This window comes from Leguminivora glycinivorella, chromosome 11 (genome assembly GCF_023078275.1).
Source record: "Leguminivora glycinivorella isolate SPB_JAAS2020 chromosome 11, LegGlyc_1.1, whole genome shotgun sequence".
Classification (NCBI taxonomy): Eukaryota; Metazoa; Arthropoda; class Insecta; order Lepidoptera; family Tortricidae; genus Leguminivora; species Leguminivora glycinivorella.
The window spans coordinates 11,143,270-11,167,901 of record NC_062981.1 but is presented as its reverse complement, the minus strand read 5'-3'; the positions used below and the strand labels follow the sequence as shown (position 1 = coordinate 11,167,901).

The following is a 24,632-nucleotide window of genomic DNA, read 5'->3' as shown; positions in this document are numbered from 1 at the left end:
TTTAGAGTAATTAGGTACCTAGTCTGTTAATATTTCATTTTTTGATGAATACTTTTGTTGATTAAACTGTATCTCGTTTTTTAATGCATGTTAATTATAAGATGTAATGTTTTGAAAAGAAGTGGCCAGCCGAGTTTCTTGCCGGTCCCATAGTGGATACCCCTCTCCAACTGAGGGAGGACTGAAATCTTCTCGAGGCTGAGGCGTTGGGTTAGCTCCGGCGTAGCTTTATTTGACGTTCATAAGCGCATTGTAATATGCCTACTTGGAAAATAAATATTTCATTTCATTTCATTTCAAATTACCATACTGCCGTCTCAAGGAGAAAAACCATAACTGACATTTTTTACGAAATTGAGTTATTGACACCCTTGACATCAGGAAGAGAAATGTGATTTTTCTATCTAGTCGCTGTAGCGATATCTCTAACCAATCACGATTTAGACAAGCATAACTGCATGCTATTTTGTTAAAACTACCTCATTTTTGGCAAAGAAAAAGCATAAGTGTATATTCATAGACAGAAAAGTACTAAGTGACGCTCTTGTGCTATTTTACTCATACTCTCAAGTCCAACGTTCAATTCAGAAGAAGAAAAACCATATACTGGTGTTTTATTCAATTTCTATGCAAAAAAGCCATAAATGTACATTATGTGTTTGTTAAGGTCAGTATTACATTAGAATTGTATTAACCGAGAGGACTGTAAAAAAACACAACTTGCACGTTATGTCTTTTCTAACTCGTTTGACTCTTTCTTATGCTTTTCCTGCTTAGCGACGGTTTAAAAAATGGGAACTTGTGGTTTATTTCTTAAAAGCGACAGTCATTTTATGCTTTATCAGGCTAGTAGGGACCCCCCTCCGCGCCCCTCAAGTGCAGATTTTGGTCGGATTTTTCGGCGCGCGAGGCACGATCGATTACTTTCGTCTGGAATAAGTAGCGCGTACGTCGCACGTATTTATTACTCCTGTCTGCTTCGTATTAGTAGGGATGCTATTTCAAAGCACTTTTTGATTAAGCTCTGAAACTTGGCATAGTTGTTCCTAGGTTGGTTTTAAAATAGAAAAAATAAAATAATAAATATTATAGGACATTCTTACAAAGATTGATGGAGTCCCACGGTAAACCTAAGAAAGATTGTGTTGTGGGCAGGCAACGATATGTATAATATAATTATACACTTATATACATAGAAAACACCCATGACTCAGGAACAAATATCATCACACAAATAAATGCCCTTACCGGGGTTCGAACCCGGGACTGTAGCGTTATAGTTTTGAGTAAATTCGGCTTTCCGCACTTCCTTTCAAATCATACTTCTCTAAAACTTTACGCAATAGGGCAAGTAATAACTTTATATATTATGATTTTGGATTTGGGTGTGTAATGATTGGTATAACTTTTTTTGGTATAGTAACATTGGATATAATAACATTTGGTATATATTTCAAGAATATAGTCACTTATTTGACATAATTAACATTTGGTATAAGCACAAAATATTTACTTTTATTTTGTATAATTATTATTTCGTATAACACTTATTTATAATAACCATCATATGGTATAAATATCTATTGATATACGACTAGTATAACTAGCAAACAGTATAAAATATTTCATGAATTAATTTTATTATTTTTTATAAGTTTCATAACATGCAAAAGCCGTAATAATTCCATTTGTTTAGTATTCATTGTACCTATTCTAAACTTAAAAAATCACCGCAATAAAAAAAGAGGATACTTTTTTGGTCAAATATCTTATCTTTTTCTTTATAATGCGCAACAGCCACACAACACAACAGCAAAAGCCACATTAATTATGTAGTTTACAAAAATATATACATAGTTTGTTACATAATTATACTACCAAACGGATGATAAAAAATAACGAAAATGATGCGGCAGGGCAATCTTGATGTACGGTTCAATTTTTATTATTCAGTGAGGTCAGTGAGGTGTTTTCTTTTAGCTTATATCTGTGGGGTCTATTGCGGATACTCTTTGACCAATGGGGATCTTCTATGCAATCATCCCCTAGAATATAGGTAACCTCCTCTAAAATTCTTTACACTTTGTCCGCTGAGGGCATAACATTCTCTCTTTAACTATCTAACATTCCCCTTTTCTTTGCTACACATACACAGACAATCTGCCTAGATTAGTTTGACACCGTAATGGCCTGTAAGTACATCCGTTACAACCTGTACTTGCCTTTTGGTTATTATTTTATAAATAAGTGCAATCTAATTGTGGTTAATTTTAGTTTTGTGTTATAATTCCATGCACGAAGAGATGAGATGAGATTTTTGAGATCTATATCTCAAAAAGTATCTCAAAGTATCATTTCAAAAATAATTTTGAGTAATTATATTTATATTTATATGTTTTTTATCAATCCCTATAACGAGCTGATGACCCAAACTTTAACAAAGCAAAAAAAACACAAATTACCCAATTGTGCTTTTTCAGCTTGGAGGTCGATCACTGACAGAGCCATAACTGTGCACTTGTTTTTTTATTTCTTAGATATCGCAGTGTAAAACGAATACGAAAAGCATAAGTGTGCACATGTGTCTTTTATAATAGTAAATATATTTTTTATTATTTTATGTTACGAGGCAGAAAGAGTTTTTTCTAAATAATTAATTTAAATAAATAGATATTCGAATTATTCACAAAGCATAAAATATGTACCCTATTGCTACGTTAATACACAAAAGTTTCAACTATGTCTTTTGAATTTATCCTATTTTAAAAAGAGGGCAAATTTTTTTGGCTTTTTCTCGAAACTTACTTTTTGTCAGTTATGGTTTTTCTCCTTGAGACGGCAGCATAAAGAAATATACAACTCTGTCTGTAAGTCTAATATTATGTAATGTGATATGCAATAAAATTTGAAATTTAAGTAACTACGTTTGTATGGAGAACCGAGCTCGCTGCGTACCCTTATAAGTAATGATGCCAGATGAGATTGCCTTGTTCTAGACCCACATTTAACGACTAGCCAAAACAGAAGCTGGCCTTAAAACAGATGAGTGCTTTTTATTTTCTTGGTTTTAGGAAAAAAAAAACGTTTTCTTCGTGAAAATATTGACTATTCAGCGGCCGTCACTTGGAGTCTATCAGGACTGCAAGTTCGATTCACAATTGATTATATTTATATATTTTAACATATTATGACTTAAGGTGTAGGGGACCACGTTTCTCAATATTGAGGGATGTGGCCACTGAACACGCGTGTCATATCATATGTGACTAGAGGATATTCTATTTCATAATTTAAAAAAATGTACGAGCTACGAGGAAACCATGAACAAATAATATCGAAATGGCCCTTTTCGTCTTCTTTATTTAAAATTGTGTTTTTTTTTAGATATTTCCATTAGGTTAAAATCGCAAAATCGTGAACCACTAACTTTATGACAGGAAAATCTTGTTTCAATAAGTACCAACAGTGCTGAAACCTAAGAGGTAAGTAACTAAATATAGGTACCTAAGGAATATATTTATATAAAGCGCTAAGGTAACTAGGTATATCGGTTTCGACTTTCTTATCAGTGTGTCATTGCATAGTAACCTTTAAGGCTACTGAATAAAATCTGCTATCACAACAACGTGTCAAAATCTTGTGAGTTTTTGAAAGTCAGTAAGATAAGTGTCGTTCCATGACTAAAGGTTCCTTATACTTCATCTAATTAAGGATGGATTTGTGTTGGATCTTTACATGAAATAGTACATTACAATACAAGTGCGAAAGAAAAGAAATTCGAAAAAAGTGGCGATAAATCAAAACACGACCGAAAAGAGTGTTTTAAATCATCAAGAGTTACGAATTCCCCTTTTCCACGTGTATCGTACGATGTTTTACAGTACCTACATATACCTTTGATGTTTTAGTTATTATTTTGCGAACTAGTACGAAAAAAGACCCTTATATGATGGAAAGCCAAATATGGGCAATGTGCTCTCGACTGTGGCTCTCTAGGGGCATCGATGAGATGGAAGGAATATGTAAACTGTACTGTTAGTCTGTTACCACTTTGCAAATTGAACTTACTTTATTTTCAAGTTTGACGGGATATGTATTGGGTTGGCACAAAAGTAATGAGACACTTGGTTTACGTTTTATATTTTTTATTATTATTACAATACAAAATGCTTAGTCGATGATGTAATCACCATTAGCATCTATGACTTCTTGCCAACGATCCGGCAAAGTTTGGATGCCTTTCGCCCAGAACTCTGATGGCTGTGCCTCGAAAAAGTTGTTCAACTCCACCTGTACATCATGGAAATCATTGAATTGTTTACCCCGTAAATGTCGTTTCAGGGCTCTAAACAAATGAAAGTCTGATGGTGCGAGGTCTGGAGAATAAGGTGGGTGGGGTATCGTCTCCCAGCCCAAGTTCTGCAGCTGTTGGCGAACGGTAGATGCGACATGAGGTCGAGCGTTATCATGTAGTAAAATTACAGTGGCTCGTCTTCGTCGTTTTTTCTTGATAGCAGAAGATAGTTCGGTGAGCTGTGTTGAATATTTGTTAGCGTTTACAGTTTCATTGTGTAATAGTTCATGAAACAGCATGCCTTGCGAGTCCCAGAAACAACAAAGCAAAACTTTTAAGCGGTTCTTTTGACTCAGCTTCGGTTGAGTTGGTGGCGTTTCTTCTCGAGGCAGCCAAAAAGCACGACGTGTATCTTTCTCATAATAAATCCATGATTCATCTCCCGTAACCAGATCAGTCAAAAACTCTTTACGTCGGGGTCGCAGCAAAAGTGATTGACAGATGGCGACACGGACTGCACGACTGGCGTCGGTAAGGATGTGCGATATTCTGCTTTGTGGATCATGTGTCGTTGAGGTTCGCACCGTACAATTTTTTTTCACAATCGTATCGTCTTTTACGCACTTTGTGAATTTTCTAGTAGCATTTGTCCGGAATCGTAATTGGTACTCGGGAGGATTAAGTCAATACTGTCTAAACCATATGCTTTACGTCGAGTTTCTAGGACAAAATGTGTACCTTATTATGTGCCTTATTAAGCCCATGTCTTGTTAAAAGAAAAAAAAAATAGCAAATAAATACGGCTACTCAAAGTTGTCTTCATACTTAACGATACAGTCTTTAGATTACAGCTACTTGTCTCAAATGAGTTGCCATTCAAACAAACTTAGCTTTTAACAAGTTTGCTTTTTACGAGCACCGTGACTAGATTGACAAACGAATCCCTAATGTAAGCAAAATTCAACCGAAGTCTTAAAGAATAATATTATTAAAGAAATCAGAAACCCGTCTGGACCCGCCAGCCCAATCCCACTTTAACTTGGCCGGTTTCCGAGCTACATCAATTATCTGAGTTTTTGAGCGCAGCCACAGTATAATAAAGAGTACTATGGTATATACCTATATAGATTACAGCTACTTGTCTCAAATGAGTTGCCATTCAAACAAACTTAGCTTTTAACAAGTTTTCTTTTTACGAGCACCGTGACTAGATTGACAAACGAATCCCTAATGTAAGCAAAATTCAACCGAAGTCTTAAAGAATAATATTATTAAAGAAATCAGAAACCCGTCTGGACCCGCCAGCCCAATCCCACTTTAACTTGGCCGGTTTCCGAGCTACATCAATTATCTGAGTTTTTGAGCGCAGCCACAGTATAATAAAGAGTACTATGGTATATACCTATATAGATTACAGCTACTTGCCTCAAATGAGTTGCCATTCAAACAAACTTAGCTTTTAACAAGTTTGCTTTTTACGAGCACCGTGACTAGATTGACAAACGAATCCCTAATGTAAGCAAAATTCAACCGAAGTCTTAAAGAATAATATTATTAAAGAAATCAGAAACCCGTCTGGACAAAAGGAAACAATAGTACATTACATCAGAGGCCGGGAAAATGAGGATTTCCGGCCAAGTGGGTATATATCCGGATAGGGATACGAGGCCGGGAATCCGTTTTCACGCCGCCGAGGCATGTATAGTGCTTTTCTCAAACATACAATGAAATAAATAAAAAATGCTCTAAAGGACAATATTTTATAAAAAAAAGTTACTTTGCAGGCCTAGGCCTAAAAAATAATATGAAATCCCTTTACAGTCCTCTCGAGTTGTTGCACCCAAAAAGCGATACTTCCCAGCCCATTTTAAGGAACGTAAAGACAATATTTCATTGCATGTTTGAGAAAAATCATATTTTTGACTTTGAAGTAAGTAGGGTTTCAACTCTGCGTTCTGTGTTCAAGGAAAACAGAATTAAATTAGGGTGAAGTGCCTTGTGTGATGTGTTTCTTTTGTTAGGTATAAGTAATTTGCTTATTGATCTGAGCCATGAATGTTTATTATGTATTTTTGTATTTGTAGATCTTACTTATCTGTGTACCCATAATGCACTTTTATTTATTTTATTTTATTTTATTTTTTATTAATAGGTTCAATAACACAATGCAAGCAAACAACATTGTAAATTATACATATATTTTATATATATATTTATTTAAGTTGTATCACTGTATTGTGTACTTATTTTATTTTTTATTTATATTTTTTTTTAAATATATTTTTGACATTGTGTTTTTTTATTTCCACAAATAAATATATCCGTCGGCCTGATATCTGCTGTTTGATTTCATATCGTGTGATGAGAGGGGCCCACACTGCCTGAATCATCCTCATAATAGCCCCTCTAAGCTAACTTTTCACCCAGGTTATCTAAACAAAGTGAGTCTCGTCATAATTTCATGGTTGCTCAGGTTGCTACATTAGTATTGTAACTATATTGATAGTTGCTAATGTACTGCAAAGTTAGCGTGGTCGGACTTTAGAGTTTTAAAAGTTTATAATCATCATTTTTTTATTATTGACGTTATTGACTAGTAGGTAATAAGATAATTTATCACAAAGTGTCTTCGTCACTTAGCTACAAAGAAAGCGCTGTATCTATGTGCAACTTGTTGTTTGAGCTTATCTAGTAAACAGCCTAGTGGTATAAAAGGGGGTTGGAGATTGAGAGAAAGCACAGTTGAGTTCCCTCTGGGTCGGCTGTACGATGAGGGCAACAGTGATTTTGATACTCGGCCTGGCCGCTATGGCCATGGCTAGAGAGGTAGACAACAATATGTCTGGTAAGGAAACAACATAGTATTTTCATTAAATTTAATTTTATATTTTACCGCTCGCGTTAGAAAGAGACAAAATGTAGCCTGTTCAACTATCTCCACTTAAAAAATCACGTCAATTCGTCGGTCCGTTTTGCCGTGAAATACGGACAAACAAACAGACACACACACTTTCCCATTTACAATATTAGTATGGAAGTATGGATATAGGTACTGTGTTAATATTTAGTTATGTTACGCACTTAATGAGTGTTAATAGTTGCCAATTAAAATGCTACCGATTCTCGATCTTCGTGTAGTCCACGATGGCACACATCTACTAATTATTTAACATTTTCATCACCATCTTGACAAGTAGAATAAAGTTTCATTAAGCGTGATTATTACAATGCTGAGCTGAGCTAACTTGAGTGGAAATTAGTAAACGTTTGTTTAATCACACCGACAACATTTATTAAAGTAGGTATCTACGTTGCAAACGTCAACTTGATACTGTATCTATTTACTTATTTACTTACTTAGTTTCGGTTTTTAACTGCCGAAATAATACCCAAATAGTGTTTCATGATTATTAACAATGATAAACTTACAATAACGCTAAGAAAAAATATCATGTATATAATTGCTTTTTTTTACAGTCAAAACAGACATTAAGGAGAAACAGACTTTTATTCTCAAGCTGCTGAACCATGTCACGGAACCCTGCATGTACAAGGAAATTGTGGATATTGCCAAAACGTTCAAAATTGAGCAAGGCGTTGACTTATACACCGTAAGTATAACATCTCAAAAAATATGGGTATCATGCATTTATAACAGTCCTTAAATGTGTGATTTCTATTTCCAGAAAACTGATGTTCACAAGCGTTTCGTGAAAATGCTCAAGTTTGGCGTGCTTCCTCGAGGCGAAGTTTTCACGCTCCATATTGACCGTCAGCTTGACGAAGTCGTAACCATGTTCCACATGCTCTACTACGCCAAGGACTTCGAGACTTTCATCAAGACCGCCTGCTGGATGCGTTGTTACATGAACGAGGGCATGTTTGTCTACGCTCTTACTGTTGCTTGCAGACACCGTGAGGATTGCAAGGGCGTCATCCTGCCCCCTCCTTACGAAATCTACCCCTACTACTTTGTACGCGCAGATGTTATCCAGAAAGCGTATATGCTAAAAATGAAGAGAGGACTTATTGACCACAAGCTGTGTGACTTCTATGGTATCACGAAGACCGACAAAGACGTTTACATAATCGATGAGAACGTCTATGACAAACGTGTGTGCCTTAACGATGAATGTAGGTTGAGATACTTTACTGAAGACATTGACCTCAACACCTACTACTACTACTTCCATGTTGACCATCCATTCTGGATGAAAGATACAATTTTTGACAAATATAAGACCAGGCGCTGTGAGTTGACTCTGTATATTTATCAGCAAATATTGGCCAGGTACTATCTTGAGAGATTATCCAACGGATTAGGAGAAATTACAACTCTGTCCTGGAACAAGCCCATCAGGAAGGGATACTGCCCTTGGTTGAAACTGCACAACGGTGTGTTCCTTCCTACTAGGATGAACAACTACGTTATTGTTCGCGACGATAATGTTGATGTTGTAACTGTAGCTGAGACCTACGAGAGGATCATTAGAGAGGCCGTTGTTAAAGGACACATTGAAGTAAGTTATTAAATTTTATTTTACAGAATCGAATTAAGTAGGTACTGACACATTACAAACTTTTTTTTTTTGACAGATCAATGGAAAGAGGTTTGAACTGACGAAGACTGAGGACATCGAAACTCTGGGCAAACTTATCTATGGAAAAATCGACAAAGACGTAACAACTACTCCCGTTATCGATAAGCACCGTGTTGAGGCTTACCGTTACCTGCTCATCGTCATGAAGGCCTGCCTTGGACTTAATGTTTTCAAATCAGACAAGTTAGTATAAGTAGACACTTTTATTTTTAAGGTATCCACGGTTCCTGCTTTTACATCTTTATCTAGTCTAGGCAGTAATTAAGTAGTTAACTCATAGAGAGTAGGTTAGGCTACATAATTTTTTTATTACGTTTTTATTTGACAATACACGGATTTTATAAAACTGATATTGTTTTAAGGTACTTCGTTGTTCCTTCGATCCTGGACCAATACCAGACAGCGTTACGTGATCCAGTGTTCTACAAACTTCAAAAGCGCCTAGTCAACATCATGATTCTGTTCAAGAGACGTCTGCCGTGTTACACCAAAGAGCAACTGCTGTTCCCCGGTGTTAAGATCGACAACATTGTAGTTGACAAACTCGTCACCTACTTCGACGACTACCTAATGGATATGACCAACGCTGTAACTTTGACCGACGAAGAAATGAAGAAGACTAAATCCGATATGGTCTTTATGGTTCGCAAACGTCGCCTGAATCACCAACCTTTCAAAGTAACAATCGATGTCATGTCTGACAAGACTGCCGACTGTGTTGTGAGAATCTTCTTGGGACCCAAGGAAGACCACTTAGGCCGATTGATTGACATCAACAAGAACCGTCTTAACATGGTGGAGCTTGACTCTTTCTTGTACAAAATGACCACTGGCAGAAACACCATTGTCAGGGATTCTAAAGAGATGCATAACCTTGTGCGCGACCGTATGATGACTCGTGACTTGTGGAGGAAGATTGATGGTATGACTGACATGCGTGATTTGTTAGTGAAGGATCTGAGGAATTACATGACTGGCTTCCCGACTAGGCTGCTTTTGCCTAAGGGTCATGTTGGAGGTATGAAGATGATGCTTTACTGTATTGTCACACCGTTGAGACTGGTTGACAATATGGACCTGACTCTCTTGGACACTAACCGCAAAGACCTCGTCATGGACTTCAGATCAACTGTCTTGCTCGACAAGATGCCTCTTGGATTCCCCTTCGATCGTCGTATTGATGTGACCATGTTCTTTACGCCCAACATGAAGTTTGTGGATGTCAAGATTTTCCACAAAAAAATGACATGTGACATGAAGACTCGCTGGAACAGATGGGTTCTGAAGCACTACGATATGGTACACATGACCTCCATCGATGACGACAAGATGTTCGTCGATGTCGACATCAACTCTCACGTCGACCGTGATGTTCACTTAATTGACACCGATTTTTGAACAGATTGTTAACCTAGCCCTGTATTCTGTACAAAGTGTATGACGAATGTAATAGCATAGCAATTGTAAACATGCAAGTAAACTTAAAATGAATAACTTTATGGGTTTTTATGTTTTTACCTACTTTAATTTTTTTTACTAATGACTCTCTTCCAACGATAACTTGTTCTAACAAGTATGTTATTGCGAAAGTGACGCATGATATGAAAATTTATAGGGTAGGTACTTTCTTATACTTCAAATATATTATGTAGTGCACCAAATAGAACCAAAATAGAAGAAAAATATGGACAGTAGTTATTGTTAAACATAATTTCTATTGAATAAGTCAATGAAATAGTATTTTATACAATCGTGATATAATACAAAGCTTTTCAGTCAAGTAACATGTTTAGGCCACGAAGCTTGCTGAGTGGCCTAATAGTACGGTACGAGAGTGAAAAGCTTAAATTATATCACTATTGTATACAATACTTTTTCTACGAGTCATCATCTTCATCATCAATGGACGGAAATATCATCATTCATGCAAGTTAAAATTAATGTTAATAGAGTCGTTCACCGTTGTATCAACATCGAATTACCTAGCAACCAATTGTTTGTAATAACCGTCTCTGATTTGCCGATAACGGGACAGATAAAAAAAAAAATGTGTTTCAGATGCAGGAAAATTTGCCAGGTATCGCAAGTTAGTATAGAAATTGTATGAATTTCTATTTTTAAAATTATTACAGTTAACTAAAGTCAACTATAATGAGCTTATTATAATTGAGTCGGAACTGCCATAGAGTATCCAACACTGAAAAGTTAGCACTTATAGTTTAGTCTGTGGTGTCCTAATTGACAGATTACAGTCGACAACTGACCGTGACGTCACTCCTCATGATTTCATATTATCTCCATATTAGCAAATCGTTTTTACAGCTCTTAAAAAGAAACTGATTTAACTATTTAGTAGCCTATTGAAAAAAACCTAATCATGATATAGCCACAAATCAAAAATCAAATGTCGATAATTATCAACCCTTCATAAAAATGAAATTCTTTGAGTACATAATTATGTAATCTAAATCAAAAGATTTTTGAACACACAATTTTGACATTTGTCAAACGCGATTTCTTTATTTTGGACTTTCTTTCACATTCCTACAGGATTAAGACATTACGGAACAAATAATACGAATACATAAACTGCCAGATAAAAGAGGAGTACAGAAATCGTCACTATTGACAAATAAATCCATTCAATCATTTGAACCCTTTTAGTATTTTCATCTATAGCTTTAGTATTCATAACTATCTCGATCGAGGAGACCTTTGACTATTTTAACTGTAACATTTTACTATTTTTCTACTCCAGCACTTAAATCTGTCAATTAGATTATTGTCAGCGGTATCCAAATTAAGTTCATTTGAGTAACGATGAGAAAGTCTATTTGTCTATAGGTTCATAGGATTACTGCTAGCAGTAATCATGTGAATATAGGAGTTCTGTTAATTTTTTTTTTAAAGCACAACTTCCATTTATCAGGTATGTTTTCATTTACAGTAATAAGTAACTTTTAATAAATAATATAATATTTAGGTTCATAATTTAAACCAAGATGAAAAAATAAACTTAAATGCGTTTTACATATTAGATATTGCAAAACAAAGGTAAAAATCATAAGTTTATCCAATAATTTTACATTCGACATTTAAATATTCTTGAACGCAACCACATTTTTCGTAATTGAAAACCGGCTTATTTTCTATTTCTCTTGTCTATGGTATGTTTGACATTTGTAAACTTATCACGAAACTATTTGAACTATTTCGGTGGTGTGTAGTTTGTTTTAATTCGACGTTATTGTGCAAAAACATAAGTAATTATGAGTGATTCTGGTGAAAAATTCACTTCCGAAGAAATCAAGGCTATGGGCGCTCAAAGTGACTGACAATTTGTTACATGAAAAGTCAGATAAAGCGTACCAAAAATGTTATGATTGTTTTGACATGGAAATTGCAAAAAAATGTTTCAACTTTCTCTGAAACGGCGTTGTTGGCATATTTTGAAGAATTGTGCAACAAGTTCTCGCCATCAACATTGTGGACAGAATACTCAATGCTACGACGATCCACACAAATATTCCCATTCATTACATGAAGTAAGTAACTAACCCATTTTATTATTCTCGAATAGGTATGTATGTGGCTGTCGTAGAAAAAGTATAGTATACAATCGTAACATTATGAAGGCTATAAAAGTCTCGTACCTTACTTAGGCCACTCGGCAAGCCTTCGTGGCCTAACCGCGGTACTCAACTTTTATAGCCTTCATAACGTTACCGTTATATAATATACTATTGAAGATAAGACAATATTATTCTTTTGCCTCACTTGAAAATTATGTAGGTCAGACCCTTTAGCCAAAAATATTGTACAATAATTGATGCTCCGTGGTGAGCGACACGCAACTGTCTGTGTCGGATTAATACAAAGGAGCGATAGAGAGATAACTACAGTAAACGTCTGCACTCTTGGCTAAAGTAGAGGGCCGGTCCACAGTCTACACAGACAACGTATTATGAAGCTTTTACAAAAAGCGCGAGGACACCAAATATAGAGGTATACACCATTACATAGGATAACAACCTAGGTTTAACCCTAAAACATTGACACAACTGGATCTTGCGATCCTATACCTACTAAATTAATACGAGAGATCATAATATGTAGTGACTTCATGTTGGCTGCAATGTATATAAATATAGTAGTTGAGGCGCTTTGTGATGGTGGTCATAAAGTGCATCATATAGGTATCTCTACTTACACAAAGGTTTTCTAAGCACGAGGGTAATAGTCGTAATTCAGGAAGCAAATGATTCATGCGTTCCGCCCACAGCTCGTGCGGTTACCTTCATTGCTTCGTTTGGTTTTTATTTTCTTTGTTTTATCCCCTACCTTCATCAAGTTAATTCATTGTAACATTTGTAACATAGTAATTATGAGAGTAAGTACCGAATAATAGTAATATAGATAACTGTCTCAAGGGACAAGTCTATGCCGTATACAGAATATAAAGAATATATATATAAAGAATTCAACACAAAATAAGTGCTGAGTTTACGAGTATTTTTTTTGACTAATGAGAATTACATTATAGTCTCATAAGAACGACTGACCTAAAATATTCTGCACTTCACAAATAACGTAGGTAATTTTTACAGTGCCTACCATACTGTTCAAAAGAAGTGTTAATTGCACGAACATTTTAGGTAACATTAGCATTTTACATTTGCGTAAGTAAAATCTTAACAACAAAGTACTTACAGGAACAAGATAAGTGCCTACAGTACAGATAAAACACTGTCGGTGTAATGCCTGCTTCAGATAGCCGAAAACACGAATTATCTCAGAACATTAAGAATTAAGAGTCCGCGGAAGCTCGGCCGTTACAGCTTCCCATACAAATGTAACTTCTTTCCATTTGTTATTGTTTTTAATTTTTTGCATAGCAAAAAGAAAATTACAAATACTCGACTTGGCAGATAACTTAATTTTAGGTAAGTAGTAGGCAAGGATGATTTATATAGGATTTACAATCTTCATACTAAGAATCGTAGTACCTCAATGTTTTAGCGCCACCTATTAAATACTATCATAACTACACTGATGATACCTACAATTTTTTTTCTAAATGTGTATTGACGTGATATCGTGATATTAAAAGAGAGAATTATGTCATTTGTTCTATCAAAAATAAAAACACGCAAAAATGTTTGGGGAAAATATGATTTTGGCCACTTCCAGGCTGCGAAACAGCGCCACCTGATTTTAAGCCTAAAAGGCCCATAAATAAATTTCAGGGGTACGGTTTTTTGTCTGTCCCGGTATTATATCGTCCTTGATAGTACGTATCTATATTAGTAGGTAGTGCTTTAAAATTATTTTAGATTCAGGCTTAGATATTAAGTTTTACGCTTAGACTTAGTTTCTATACGTAGGTACATTTGTTAGTAAGTACCTACGTTTTTTTCGTGTTGTCATAAACATTGCTGATACGCGGTGTAACATGAAGAAACCGAATAATTTTAACAATTCCTGATCACGTTTCAAGACTAAAATGTCATAGGTACGAGTATGAACTTTTTTTAAATTTTGCCTAGTTTTAGAGTAATTAGGTACCTAGTCTGTTAATATTTCATTTTTTGATGAATACTTTTGTTGATTAAACTGTATCTCGTTTTTTAATGCATGTTAATTATAAGATGTAATGTTTTGAAAAGAAGTGGCCAGCCGAGTTTCTTGCCGGTCCCATAGTGGATACCCCTCTCCAACTGAGGGAGGACTGAAATCTTCTCGAGGCTGAGGCGTTGGGTTAGCTCCGGCGTAGCTTTATTTGACGTTCATAAGCGCATTGTAATATGCCTACTTGGAAAATAAATATTTCATTTCATTTCATTTCAAATTACCATACTGCCGTCTCAAGGAGAAAAACCATAACTGACATTTTTTACGAAATTGAGTTATTGACACCCTTGACATCAGGAAGAGAAATGTGATTTTTCTATCTAGTCGCTGTAGCGATATCTCTAACCAATCACGATTTAGACAAGCATAACTGCATGCTATTTTGTTAAAACTACCTCATTTTTGGCAAAGAAAAAGCATAAGTGTCTATTCATAGACAGAAAAGTACTAAGTGACGCTCTTGTGCTATTTTACTCATACTCTCAAGTCCAACGTTCAATTCAGAAGAAGAAAAACCATATACTGGTGTTTTATTCAATTTCTATGCAAAAAAGCCATAAATGTACATTATGTGTTTGTTAAGGTCAGTATTACATTAGAATTGTATTAACCGAGAGGACTGTAAAAAAACACAACTTGCACGTTATGTCTTTTCTAACTCGTTTGACTCTTTCTTATGCTTTTCCTGCTTAGCGACGGTTTAAAAAATGGGAACTTGTGGTTTATTTCTTAAAAGCGACAGTCATTTTATGCTTTATCAGGCTAGTAGGGACCCCCCTCCGCGCCCCTCAAGTGCAGATTTTGGTCGGATTTTTCGGCGCGCGAGGCACGATCGATTACTTTCGTCTGGAATAAGTAGCGCGTACGTCGCACGTATTTATTACTCCTGTCTGCTTCGTATTAGTAGGGATGCTATTTCAAAGCACTTTTTGATTAAGCTCTGAAACTTGGCATAGTTGTTCCTAGGTTGGTTTTAAAATAGAAAAAATAAAATAATAAATATTATAGGACATTCTTACAAAGATTGATGGAGTCCCACGGTAAACCTAAGAAAGATTGTGTTGTGGGCAGGCAACGATATGTATAATATAATTATACACTTATATACATAGAAAACACCCATGACTCAGGAACAAATATCATCACACAAATAAATGCCCTTACCGGGGTTCGAACCCGGGACTGTAGCGTTATAGTTTTGAGTAAATTCGGCTTTCCGCACTTCCTTTCAAATCATACTTCTCTAAAACTTTACGCAATAGGGCAAGTAATAACTTTATATATTATGATTTTGGATTTGGGTGTGTAATGATTGGTATAACTTTTTTTGGTATAGTAACATTGGATATAATAACATTTGGTATATATTTCAAGAATATAGTCACTTATTTGACATAATTAACATTTGGTATAAGCACAAAATATTTACTTTTATTTTGTATAATTATTATTTCGTATAACACTTATTTATAATAACCATCATATGGTATAAATATCTATTGATATACGACTAGTATAACTAGCAAACAGTATAAAATATTTCATGAATTAATTTTATTATTTTTTATAAGTTTCATAACATGCAAAAGCCGTAATAATTCCATTTGTTTAGTATTCATTGTACCTATTCTAAACTTAAAAAATCACCGCAATAAAAAAAGAGGATACTTTTTTGGTCAAATATCTTATCTTTTTCTTTATAATGCGCAACAGCCACACAACACAACAGCAAAAGCCACATTAATTATGTAGTTTACAAAAATATATACATAGTTTGTTACATAATTATACTACCAAACGGATGATAAAAAATAACGAAAATGATGCGGCAGGGCAATCTTGATGTACGGTTCAATTTTTATTATTCAGTGAGGTCAGTGAGGTGTTTTCTTTTAGCTTATATCTGTGGGGTCTATTGCGGATACTCTTTGACCAATGGGGATCTTCTATGCAATCATCCCCTAGAATATAGGTAACCTCCTCTAAAATTCTTTACACTTTGTCCGCTGAGGGCATAACATTCTCTCTTTAACTATCTAACATTCCCCTTTTCTTTGCTACACATACACAGACAATCTGCCTAGATTAGTTTGACACCGTAATGGCCTGTAAGTACATCCGTTACAACCTGTACTTGCCTTTTGGTTATTATTTTATAAATAAGTGCAATCTAATTGTGGTTAATTTTAGTTTTGTGTTATAATTCCATGCACGAAGAGATGAGATGAGATTTTTGAGATCTATATCTCAAAAAGTATCTCAAAGTATCATTTCAAAAATAATTTTGAGTAATTATATTTATATTTATATGTTTTTTATCAATCCCTATAACGAGATGACCCAAACTTTAACAAAGCAAAAAACACAAATTACCCAATTGTGCTTTTTCAGCTTGGAGGTCGATCACTGACAGAGCCATAACTGTGCACTTGTTTTTTTATTTCTTAGATATCGCAGTGTAAAACAAATACGAAAAGCATAAGTGTGCACATGTGTCTTTTATAATAGTAAATATATTTTTTATTATTTTATGTTACGAGGCAGAAAGAGTTTTTTCTAAATAATTAATTTAAATAAATAGATATTCGAATTATTCACAAAGCATAAAATATGTACCCTATTGCTACGTTAATACACAAAAGTTTCAACTATGTCTTTTGAATTTATCCTATTTTAAAAAGAGGGCAAATTTTTTTGGCTTTTTCTCGAAACTTACTTTTTGTCAGTTATGGTTTTTCTCCTTGAGACGGCAGCATAAAGAAATATACAACTCTGTCTGTAAGTCTAATATTATGTAATGTGATATGCAATAAAATTTGAAATTTAAGTAACTACGTTTGTATGGAGAACCGAGCTCGCTGCGTACCCTTATAAGTAATGATGCCAGATGAGATTGCCTTGTTCTAGACCCACATTTAACGACTAGCCAAAACAGAAGCTGGCCTTAAAACAGATGAGTGCTTTTTATTTTCTTGGTTTTAGGAAAAAAAAAACGTTTTCTTCGTGAAAATATTGACTATTCAGCGGCCGTCACTTGGAGTCTATCAGGACTGCAAGTTCGATTCACAATTGATTATATTTATATATTTTAACATATTATGACTTAAGGTGTAGGGGACCACGTTTCTCAATATTGAGGGATGTGGCCACTGAACACGCGTGTCATATCATATGTGACTAGAGGATATTCTATTTCATAATTTAAAAAAATGTACGAGCTACGAGGAAACCATGAACAAATAATATCGAAATGGCCCTTTTCGTCTTCTTTATTTAAAATTGTGTTTTTTTTTAGATATTTCCATTAGGTTAAAATCGCAAAATCGTGAACCACTAACTTTATGACAGGAAAATCTTGTTTCAATAAGTACCAACAGTGCTGAAACCTAAGAGGTAAGTAACTAAATATAGGTACCTAAGGAATATATTTATATAAAGCGCTAAGGTAACTAGGTATATCGGTTTCGACTTTCTTATCAGTGTGTCATTGCATAGTAACCTTTAAGGCTACTGAATAAAATCTGCTATCACAACAACGTGTCAAAATCTTGTGAGTTTTTGAAAGTCAGTAAGATAAGTGTCGTTCCATGACTAAAGGTTCCTTATACTTCATCTAATTAAGGATGGATTTGTGTTGGATCTTTACATGAAATAGTACATTACAATACAAGTGCGAAAGAAAAGAAATTCGAAAAAAGTGGCGATAAATCAAAACACGACCGAAAAGAGTGTTTTAAATCATCAAGAGTTACGAATTCCCCTTTTCCACGTGTATCGTACGATGTTTTACAGTACCTACATATACCTTTGATGTTTTAGTTATTATTTTGCGAACTAGTACGAAAAAAGACCCTTATATGATGGAAAGCCAAATATGGGCAATGTGCTCTCGACTGTGGCTCTCTAGGGGCATCGATGAGATGGAAGGAATATGTAAACTGTACTGTTAGTCTGTTACCACTTTGCAAATTGAACTTACTTTATTTTCAAGTTTGACGGGATATGTATTGAGTTGGCACAAAAGTAATGAGACACTTGGTTTACGTTTTATATTTTTTATTATTATTACAATACAAAATGCTTAGTCGATGATGTAATCACCATTAGCATCTATGACTTCTTGCCAACGATCCGGCAAAGTTTGGATGCCTTTCGCCCAGAACTCTGATGGCTGTGCCTCGAAAAAGTTGTTCAACTCCACCTGTACATCATGGAAATCATTGAATTGTTTACCCCGTAAATGTCGTTTCAGGGCTCTAAACAAATGAAAGTCTGATGGTGCGAGGTCTGGAGAATAAGGTGGGTGGGGTATCGTCTCCCAGCCCAAGTTCTGCAGCTGTTGGCGAACGGTAGATGCGACATGAGGTCGAGCGTTATCATGTAGTAAAATTACAGTGGCTCGTCTTCGTCGTTTTTTCTTGATAGCAGAAGATAGTTCGGTGAGCTGTGTTGAATATTTGTTAGCGTTTACAGTTTCATTGTGTAATAGTTCATGAAACAGCATGCCTTGCGAGTCCCAGAAACAACAAAGCAAAACTTTTAAGCGGTTCTTTTGACTCAGCTTCGGTTGAGTTGGTGGCGTTTCTTCTCGAGGCAGCCAAAAAGCACGACGTGTATCTTTCTCATAATAAATCCATGATTCATCTCCCGTAACCAGATCAGTCAAAAACTCTTTACGTCGGGGTCGCAGCAAAAGTGATTGACAGATGGCGACACGGACTGCACGACTGGCGTCGGTAAGGATGTGCGGTACCCATCGAGCCAAAACTTTTCGATACCCAAGCTCATGCAGATGGTATTCCACAGCGTGGTGACTGCAGTTAAGTGCTTCCGCTAATTCACGAGTAGTAGCATCAGGATTCGACTGTAGTTCGCGGTGTAAATCGTCATCATTGAATGCAGGTGGTCGCCCTGAGCGTGACTGACTTTCAAGGCTCCTGTCTCCTGATTTAAAACGGTCAAACCATCTGGACACCGTGGCATGGCTTGTACTTCCAGCGCCCAATGCAGTGTTGATATTGTCAGCCGCAGCCCGCGCACTGTGGCCTAACAAGTACTCGTATAAGTGTTCGAACTTGTCGCTCGTCCATTTTATTTCAATCTAACTAAACCAATCACGAGGGCGGCTTTATATACCCTCACATTAGAAGTACCTAGAATGTTCTACAACATACTAGAATATTATCGAAAACAATTAACTTAAGAAAGGAAATGTATAGAGTTTTGTAGTGTGTCATTACTTTTGTGCCAACCCAATACCTTAATGCGAATTTTATGTTTATGTGGAAGTCAGGTTTGGGATTACAAATTCACCTTTATCTATATTTGAAAACCTTGATTTGTTCGTTTACTTGTAAAAGTGACCAAGGCATCCAGTGCCTGTGCCTTGAACCTAGTCTCCTTTCGCGGCAGGCGTGTTCGCATTTGTTACGCCGGAGCCACAGTAACGTGGCGTTCTAGATTTTAAAACTTTTCATTTTCATGTCAATAGCTGCGATGAGTCAAACGTGAAAGTAACAGCTAGCTCAGTCGGTAAAAAGTTAGTATCGTCGATGGACTTTGCAATTCCATGTATTTGTGAACGTGGAATTCAACAATAAGGCTTTTTAAAAGAATGTTTATTTAATATTTAGAAATTTACTATGGAATACGCAATTTTACCGTAGTGTGGGTGATTACCTGGCAACCTGTCATTGCTCCTACAATATTACGCCTTCGTTTTCTTTCAACCCCTTAATTGCTAAGACCAAATGAGCAGTTTTGATTGATTTAGTTCGGTACTTACACCTTTTTTAGAACGGTTAAATATGGCGTGGTGTGAAGAGAAATATTTTGGGCTGTAGGTGCGTTGTCGTCCTGTCATACGGGAGTTTACTTTTTTTTTTGAAAGTTTTAACATAGTTTTGTCTACGCGACCAGGGTTTTAAAGTCTGTATGTTGCTATAGTGTTCCTTAATATTCTCATAACGATTTTATTAGCGCTAAAGGACCTGCATATTTTGCTGTAATGCCATTGCTACAATTTAAGAAAAATCTAAATTTTGACCTTTCTAATTTACATTGTCCGTTCAAATACAAACAAATCGATTTAACAGCTCCCAGGCTCCCAGAATCCGATCGCTTTTATCTACTAATAGTTCAATTAAAATAGGTTCAGAAACCCTTTGACTAGCGGTTTCGGTCCGGAGCAATTTATCGAGCCATAGATATCCATTACAGCACGAAACGTGCGGCTCTCACTTAATTACCGAACCCGATGGCCTAGCCGAGTTGACAATCGCTATCGACAGTGATTCGTTTTTCTATCATGCTGCGTCAAAAGTGCGATTGTGATAGTTGCCTTTGGTTACCGCGATAGTTACTCATGAAATAAAACTATGGAAATGGTTTTGTTCACGTATTCAAACTGAATTACCATATCACATCCCTACTTATTAACCCGTAACAGCGGTCATGGTCAATGGAAAGCAAAACGCTCGTAGATATCTATCTCTATCGCTCTTGCGTATTAGCGCGACAGAGTCAGACTTCCTTTCGCGGCTTTTCGTTTTCGTTTTGCGTCGCAGAAATGCCATTCGGCTACGGCACTTGGTAACTGAATAGCTGGCGACTTCCTCGCAGAACGTATCAGCGATACAGCAAGGAAATATCGCCTGCATCTTTGGGACAATGCCTCAGGGGCCTATTTTAGATATTAGCTAGCATTAGTCTTAGTTTCTGTGTATTTAAATAAATAAATAACATTAGCGTTGGTCAGATTTGCACATTGTATCATTTCGCTAATTATAATTATGTTGCGTTTCGATTGACATTGAGCGTAAGCGATTAAGTAGATTCTCTTGTTTACGGGCACTGTATGGCATTAATCTGGGTAAGTTGCCGTGTCGATAGCTTTTCATGATGAAATTGACTGGAAATTATAATTAACATACACAATTTAGTTACATTAAGGGTGTAATCGCAAATTTATTTTATGGGCAATCTTTTATAGACTTAGTTCAAACATTCATGTCTGTAACTAACGAGCTTTGTCTGAACACTCAATGAAATACTAAAAAATGTACGTTTTTAAGAGATTTACATATATGGCAGGCAATTACATTATAGGAGATGGTTATTTAGAAAATAATATTAATTTTTTTTTTCTTAAGCTAGGAAATGAATACAAAAAAATCAAATGAAAATTTTGTTTTCATTTCCATTGAAAGTTAATTGTTTTGATGTTAATTAACGTACCTTAAAATATCCGTGACTAATTTGGTAACACCCTATATAGGCTTAGTTGGATCAATTTTTATTCTCAAACTATTTATTATTATTAGGTAAATAGCTTAGTTCCATACGGTACGTTTCTTTCTTATTACAGACGAAGTATAAGGACCCTTTAGGCAATGAACGGCACAAATATACAATGAATAAATGCACCTACAACAATCCATAGCCATATGGATATAGTACTACTACTACTAACTACTTCCTTGACGTATCCGACAGAGGTGACTACGTCAACATTGTCCGGATTTATACTGGAATTCTCTGATGTGGCCCGAAATCCCAAACGCGGTCATACGCCGCACAGTGGAGTTGTCCAAACGAGTTCCGGGTATACGTGTGGCTTTACGTCGTGTCTTTCGGATATAGTGCCTCCAGGTTTTCCAACCGCTGCCTCTCAAATTCTCAATCTTAAAGAACACTAAAACGCCATTAAGATTTTTGTAACGCAGTTCTCCCAGCAGTCAGTCGTGAACGCCTACCCACGTGAAGAACCCCTAACAATAGCTACCTATATGACCTTTACATACAAAAACCCGTTTCGACTGTCGAATATTCTCCAGAGGATAAAAACGAACCAAACGGCTCACAAAAAGATTAATTTAAAAGATTGATCACCAGATAAATGAGAAAGGCGCAAAGTAAAGGTCTCACAATGAAACGGGCTAAAATTATTTTTGTGTCACTTTCATTGGATGTAAATGAAAAAAGTTTTGTCTTTATAAAAACCTAAGTAATAATATCTACATTTTAAATAAGTATTTAGCAGTGTTTAACTATAAGTAATACCTACTGTAACATATGTCTAATCATAAGTTTCACTGTATCAATAAACTAAACTATTTTCAATTTTCAATATCTTCTAACGGCAAATTCAATATATGCGAGAATGTGTCCTATAAATATTAATTAATTTCCAATTGCCAAAAGGTCTTATTGAGGTAAAATAAACGAAATATTTAAATATTCATGAATTACCAAGAATAAGAAATCAAATATTTTGTTACATTTTCATATTTGTAATTATGTAGGTACATTTCTTATGGCATGCGATAAACATTCAGTTAATGGATGGAGAGGGAGGGGTAAACCCCCTTTGATTTGCATTTCTTGTCATATCTCTATATTGACAATCCTGCACTAACTAAGGTTTCTGTTTGATCCAATGGTTGACTGGTAGAGAATGCCTTAAGGCATTAAGTCCGCCATTTGTACAATTTTATGTCGTGCAATAAAGTCTAAATAAATAAATAAACCCAAACAACGATGGATGGATTGTGTGAAAGAGGATATGAGGAAGAAAGATGTGTGTTGAGATGACGAAAGATAGAGGAGAATGGAAGAGGAAGACATATTTGTACCGACCCCACATAACGTGGGATAAGGGTAGGAGGAAGAAGAAGAAACATTCAGACACATTAAATTGACAAAACTTTAATCAAAACGATAATACTGCTCCATGAACAAACTTACAAATACGCCGAGACTTGGATTGTTATGCATACGCAAGAGCAAGCAATCTGGCTCAATAATTATTTATTATTAAAACATAATTTAATACATAAATATTCAACAAGACCACTAACTTAATTAACATAATTACAGAAGGTATCATCCATCCATACTTACTAATATTATAAATGGGAAAGTGTGTGTGTCTGTCTGTTTGTCCGTCTTTCACGGCAAAACTGAGCGACGAATTGACGTGATTTTTTAAGTGGAGATAGCTGACGGAATGGAGAGTGACATAAGCTACTTTCTGTCTCTTTCTAACCACCCACTTCCCTAAAATGAGGGGTGGAAGTTGGTATGGAGCATTCCGTAATTCTCGAATTTAAAGCGAGCGAAGCCGCGGGCAAACGCTAGTATTATATATTTTCTTAAGGGGCTGACAACACCCAATTGCGTAAAATTGATGTTACTTGCGCAGTTTTTTAAGACAAACTATTAGTCTTAGTAAGGCAAGTAAATTATAGGTTAAGTAATTCATTATATTTCAAAGAACATAGCCGTACTCGATACACGATTTAATGAAATCGGCTCGATAGAAAAAAATTGCAAAGATTGGTCTCGAGTTCGTCATTAAACGGCTGTGGCTCGTTCAATTATTTACTTAGTTGTCTTTAGTTAATATTATAATAACAAATATATACATATCTAAAACCCTAACGAAACATTTTGCACAAATAATGCGTCTTTCTATTTTATTTTAATATTTTTCCACACTTTTCGTACCTATCCGCCCTCTTTTAGTGACATCGCGCTCTCACTTACTCCCATATGATTAGACAGTGTACGCTAGCGTCAAGGCCATTGGGTGCTGTCAGCGTCTTAAAGAAAAAGTTGCTTTTATTAAAGAAAGTTAATGTTGGTTATTATTGTATGGCTTGTGTGTGTAAATAATAAGATAACTTCTAACCTATGAAAACGACAACAAAAGTTTCTAGCAATTAACACGTTCACTGCGAAGCAGGTCATTCTGACCCTGTTCTGGACTTCCCCCTGGTGCGACGACAGAAATGCGCAACTTTACCCTGGTGCGAAGCCCATATCATTGTGATATTTTATTATTTTTATATAGTCAAGTATACGTTTATATTTGTCATTTTACACTCTATTTGACAGCATATGAATTAATAAACAGGTCACATATGTCCTGTTCGCACCCGTCTTAAGCTTTTGTTATCCAGTGCGGAACAGGGCCTATAATGACCTGTTACGCACGACCTTGTATAGCACTGGAGCAAAGTGCAAAATGCATTAGTGTTGTTACCATATTATCAATCCACACGTTATTTTGTGGTGAAAAAATGTGTTTCGATTGTTTTAAATGA

General features: G+C 35.6%; 1 protein-coding gene across 1 annotated transcript; it reads left to right on the top strand.

Annotated features, from left to right (window-relative positions):
- Nucleotides 1-6,998: 6,998 nt before the first annotated feature.
- On the top strand, nt 6,999-10,392 carry LOC125230932 (basic juvenile hormone-suppressible protein 2-like). The gene is made up of 5 exons (XM_048136228.1): nt 6,999-7,139; nt 7,772-7,905; nt 7,981-8,814; nt 8,891-9,078; nt 9,258-10,392. Exons 1-5 carry the CDS (start codon nt 7,064-7,066, stop codon nt 10,291-10,293), a joined length of 2,268 nt encoding a protein of 755 aa, XP_047992185.1. The 5' UTR covers nt 6,999-7,063; the 3' UTR covers nt 10,294-10,392.
- The last annotated feature ends 14,240 nt before the right edge of the window (nt 10,393-24,632 follow it).

What these genes read in the sequence shown, in the direction of transcription:
- LOC125230932 (XM_048136228.1), top strand. Translation starts at nt 7,064, where the DNA reads ATGAGGGCAACAGTGATTTTGATACTCGGCCTGGCCGCTATGGCCATG. An exon ending in GGTAGACAACAATATGTCTG is followed by an intron (nt 7,140 to 7,771) that starts GTAAGGAAACAA and finishes TTTTTTTTACAG; the next exon opens with TCAAAACAGACATTAAGGAG. An exon ending in TTGTTAAAGGACACATTGAA is followed by an intron (nt 8,815 to 8,890) that starts GTAAGTTATTAA and finishes TTTTTTTGACAG; the next exon opens with ATCAATGGAAAGAGGTTTGA.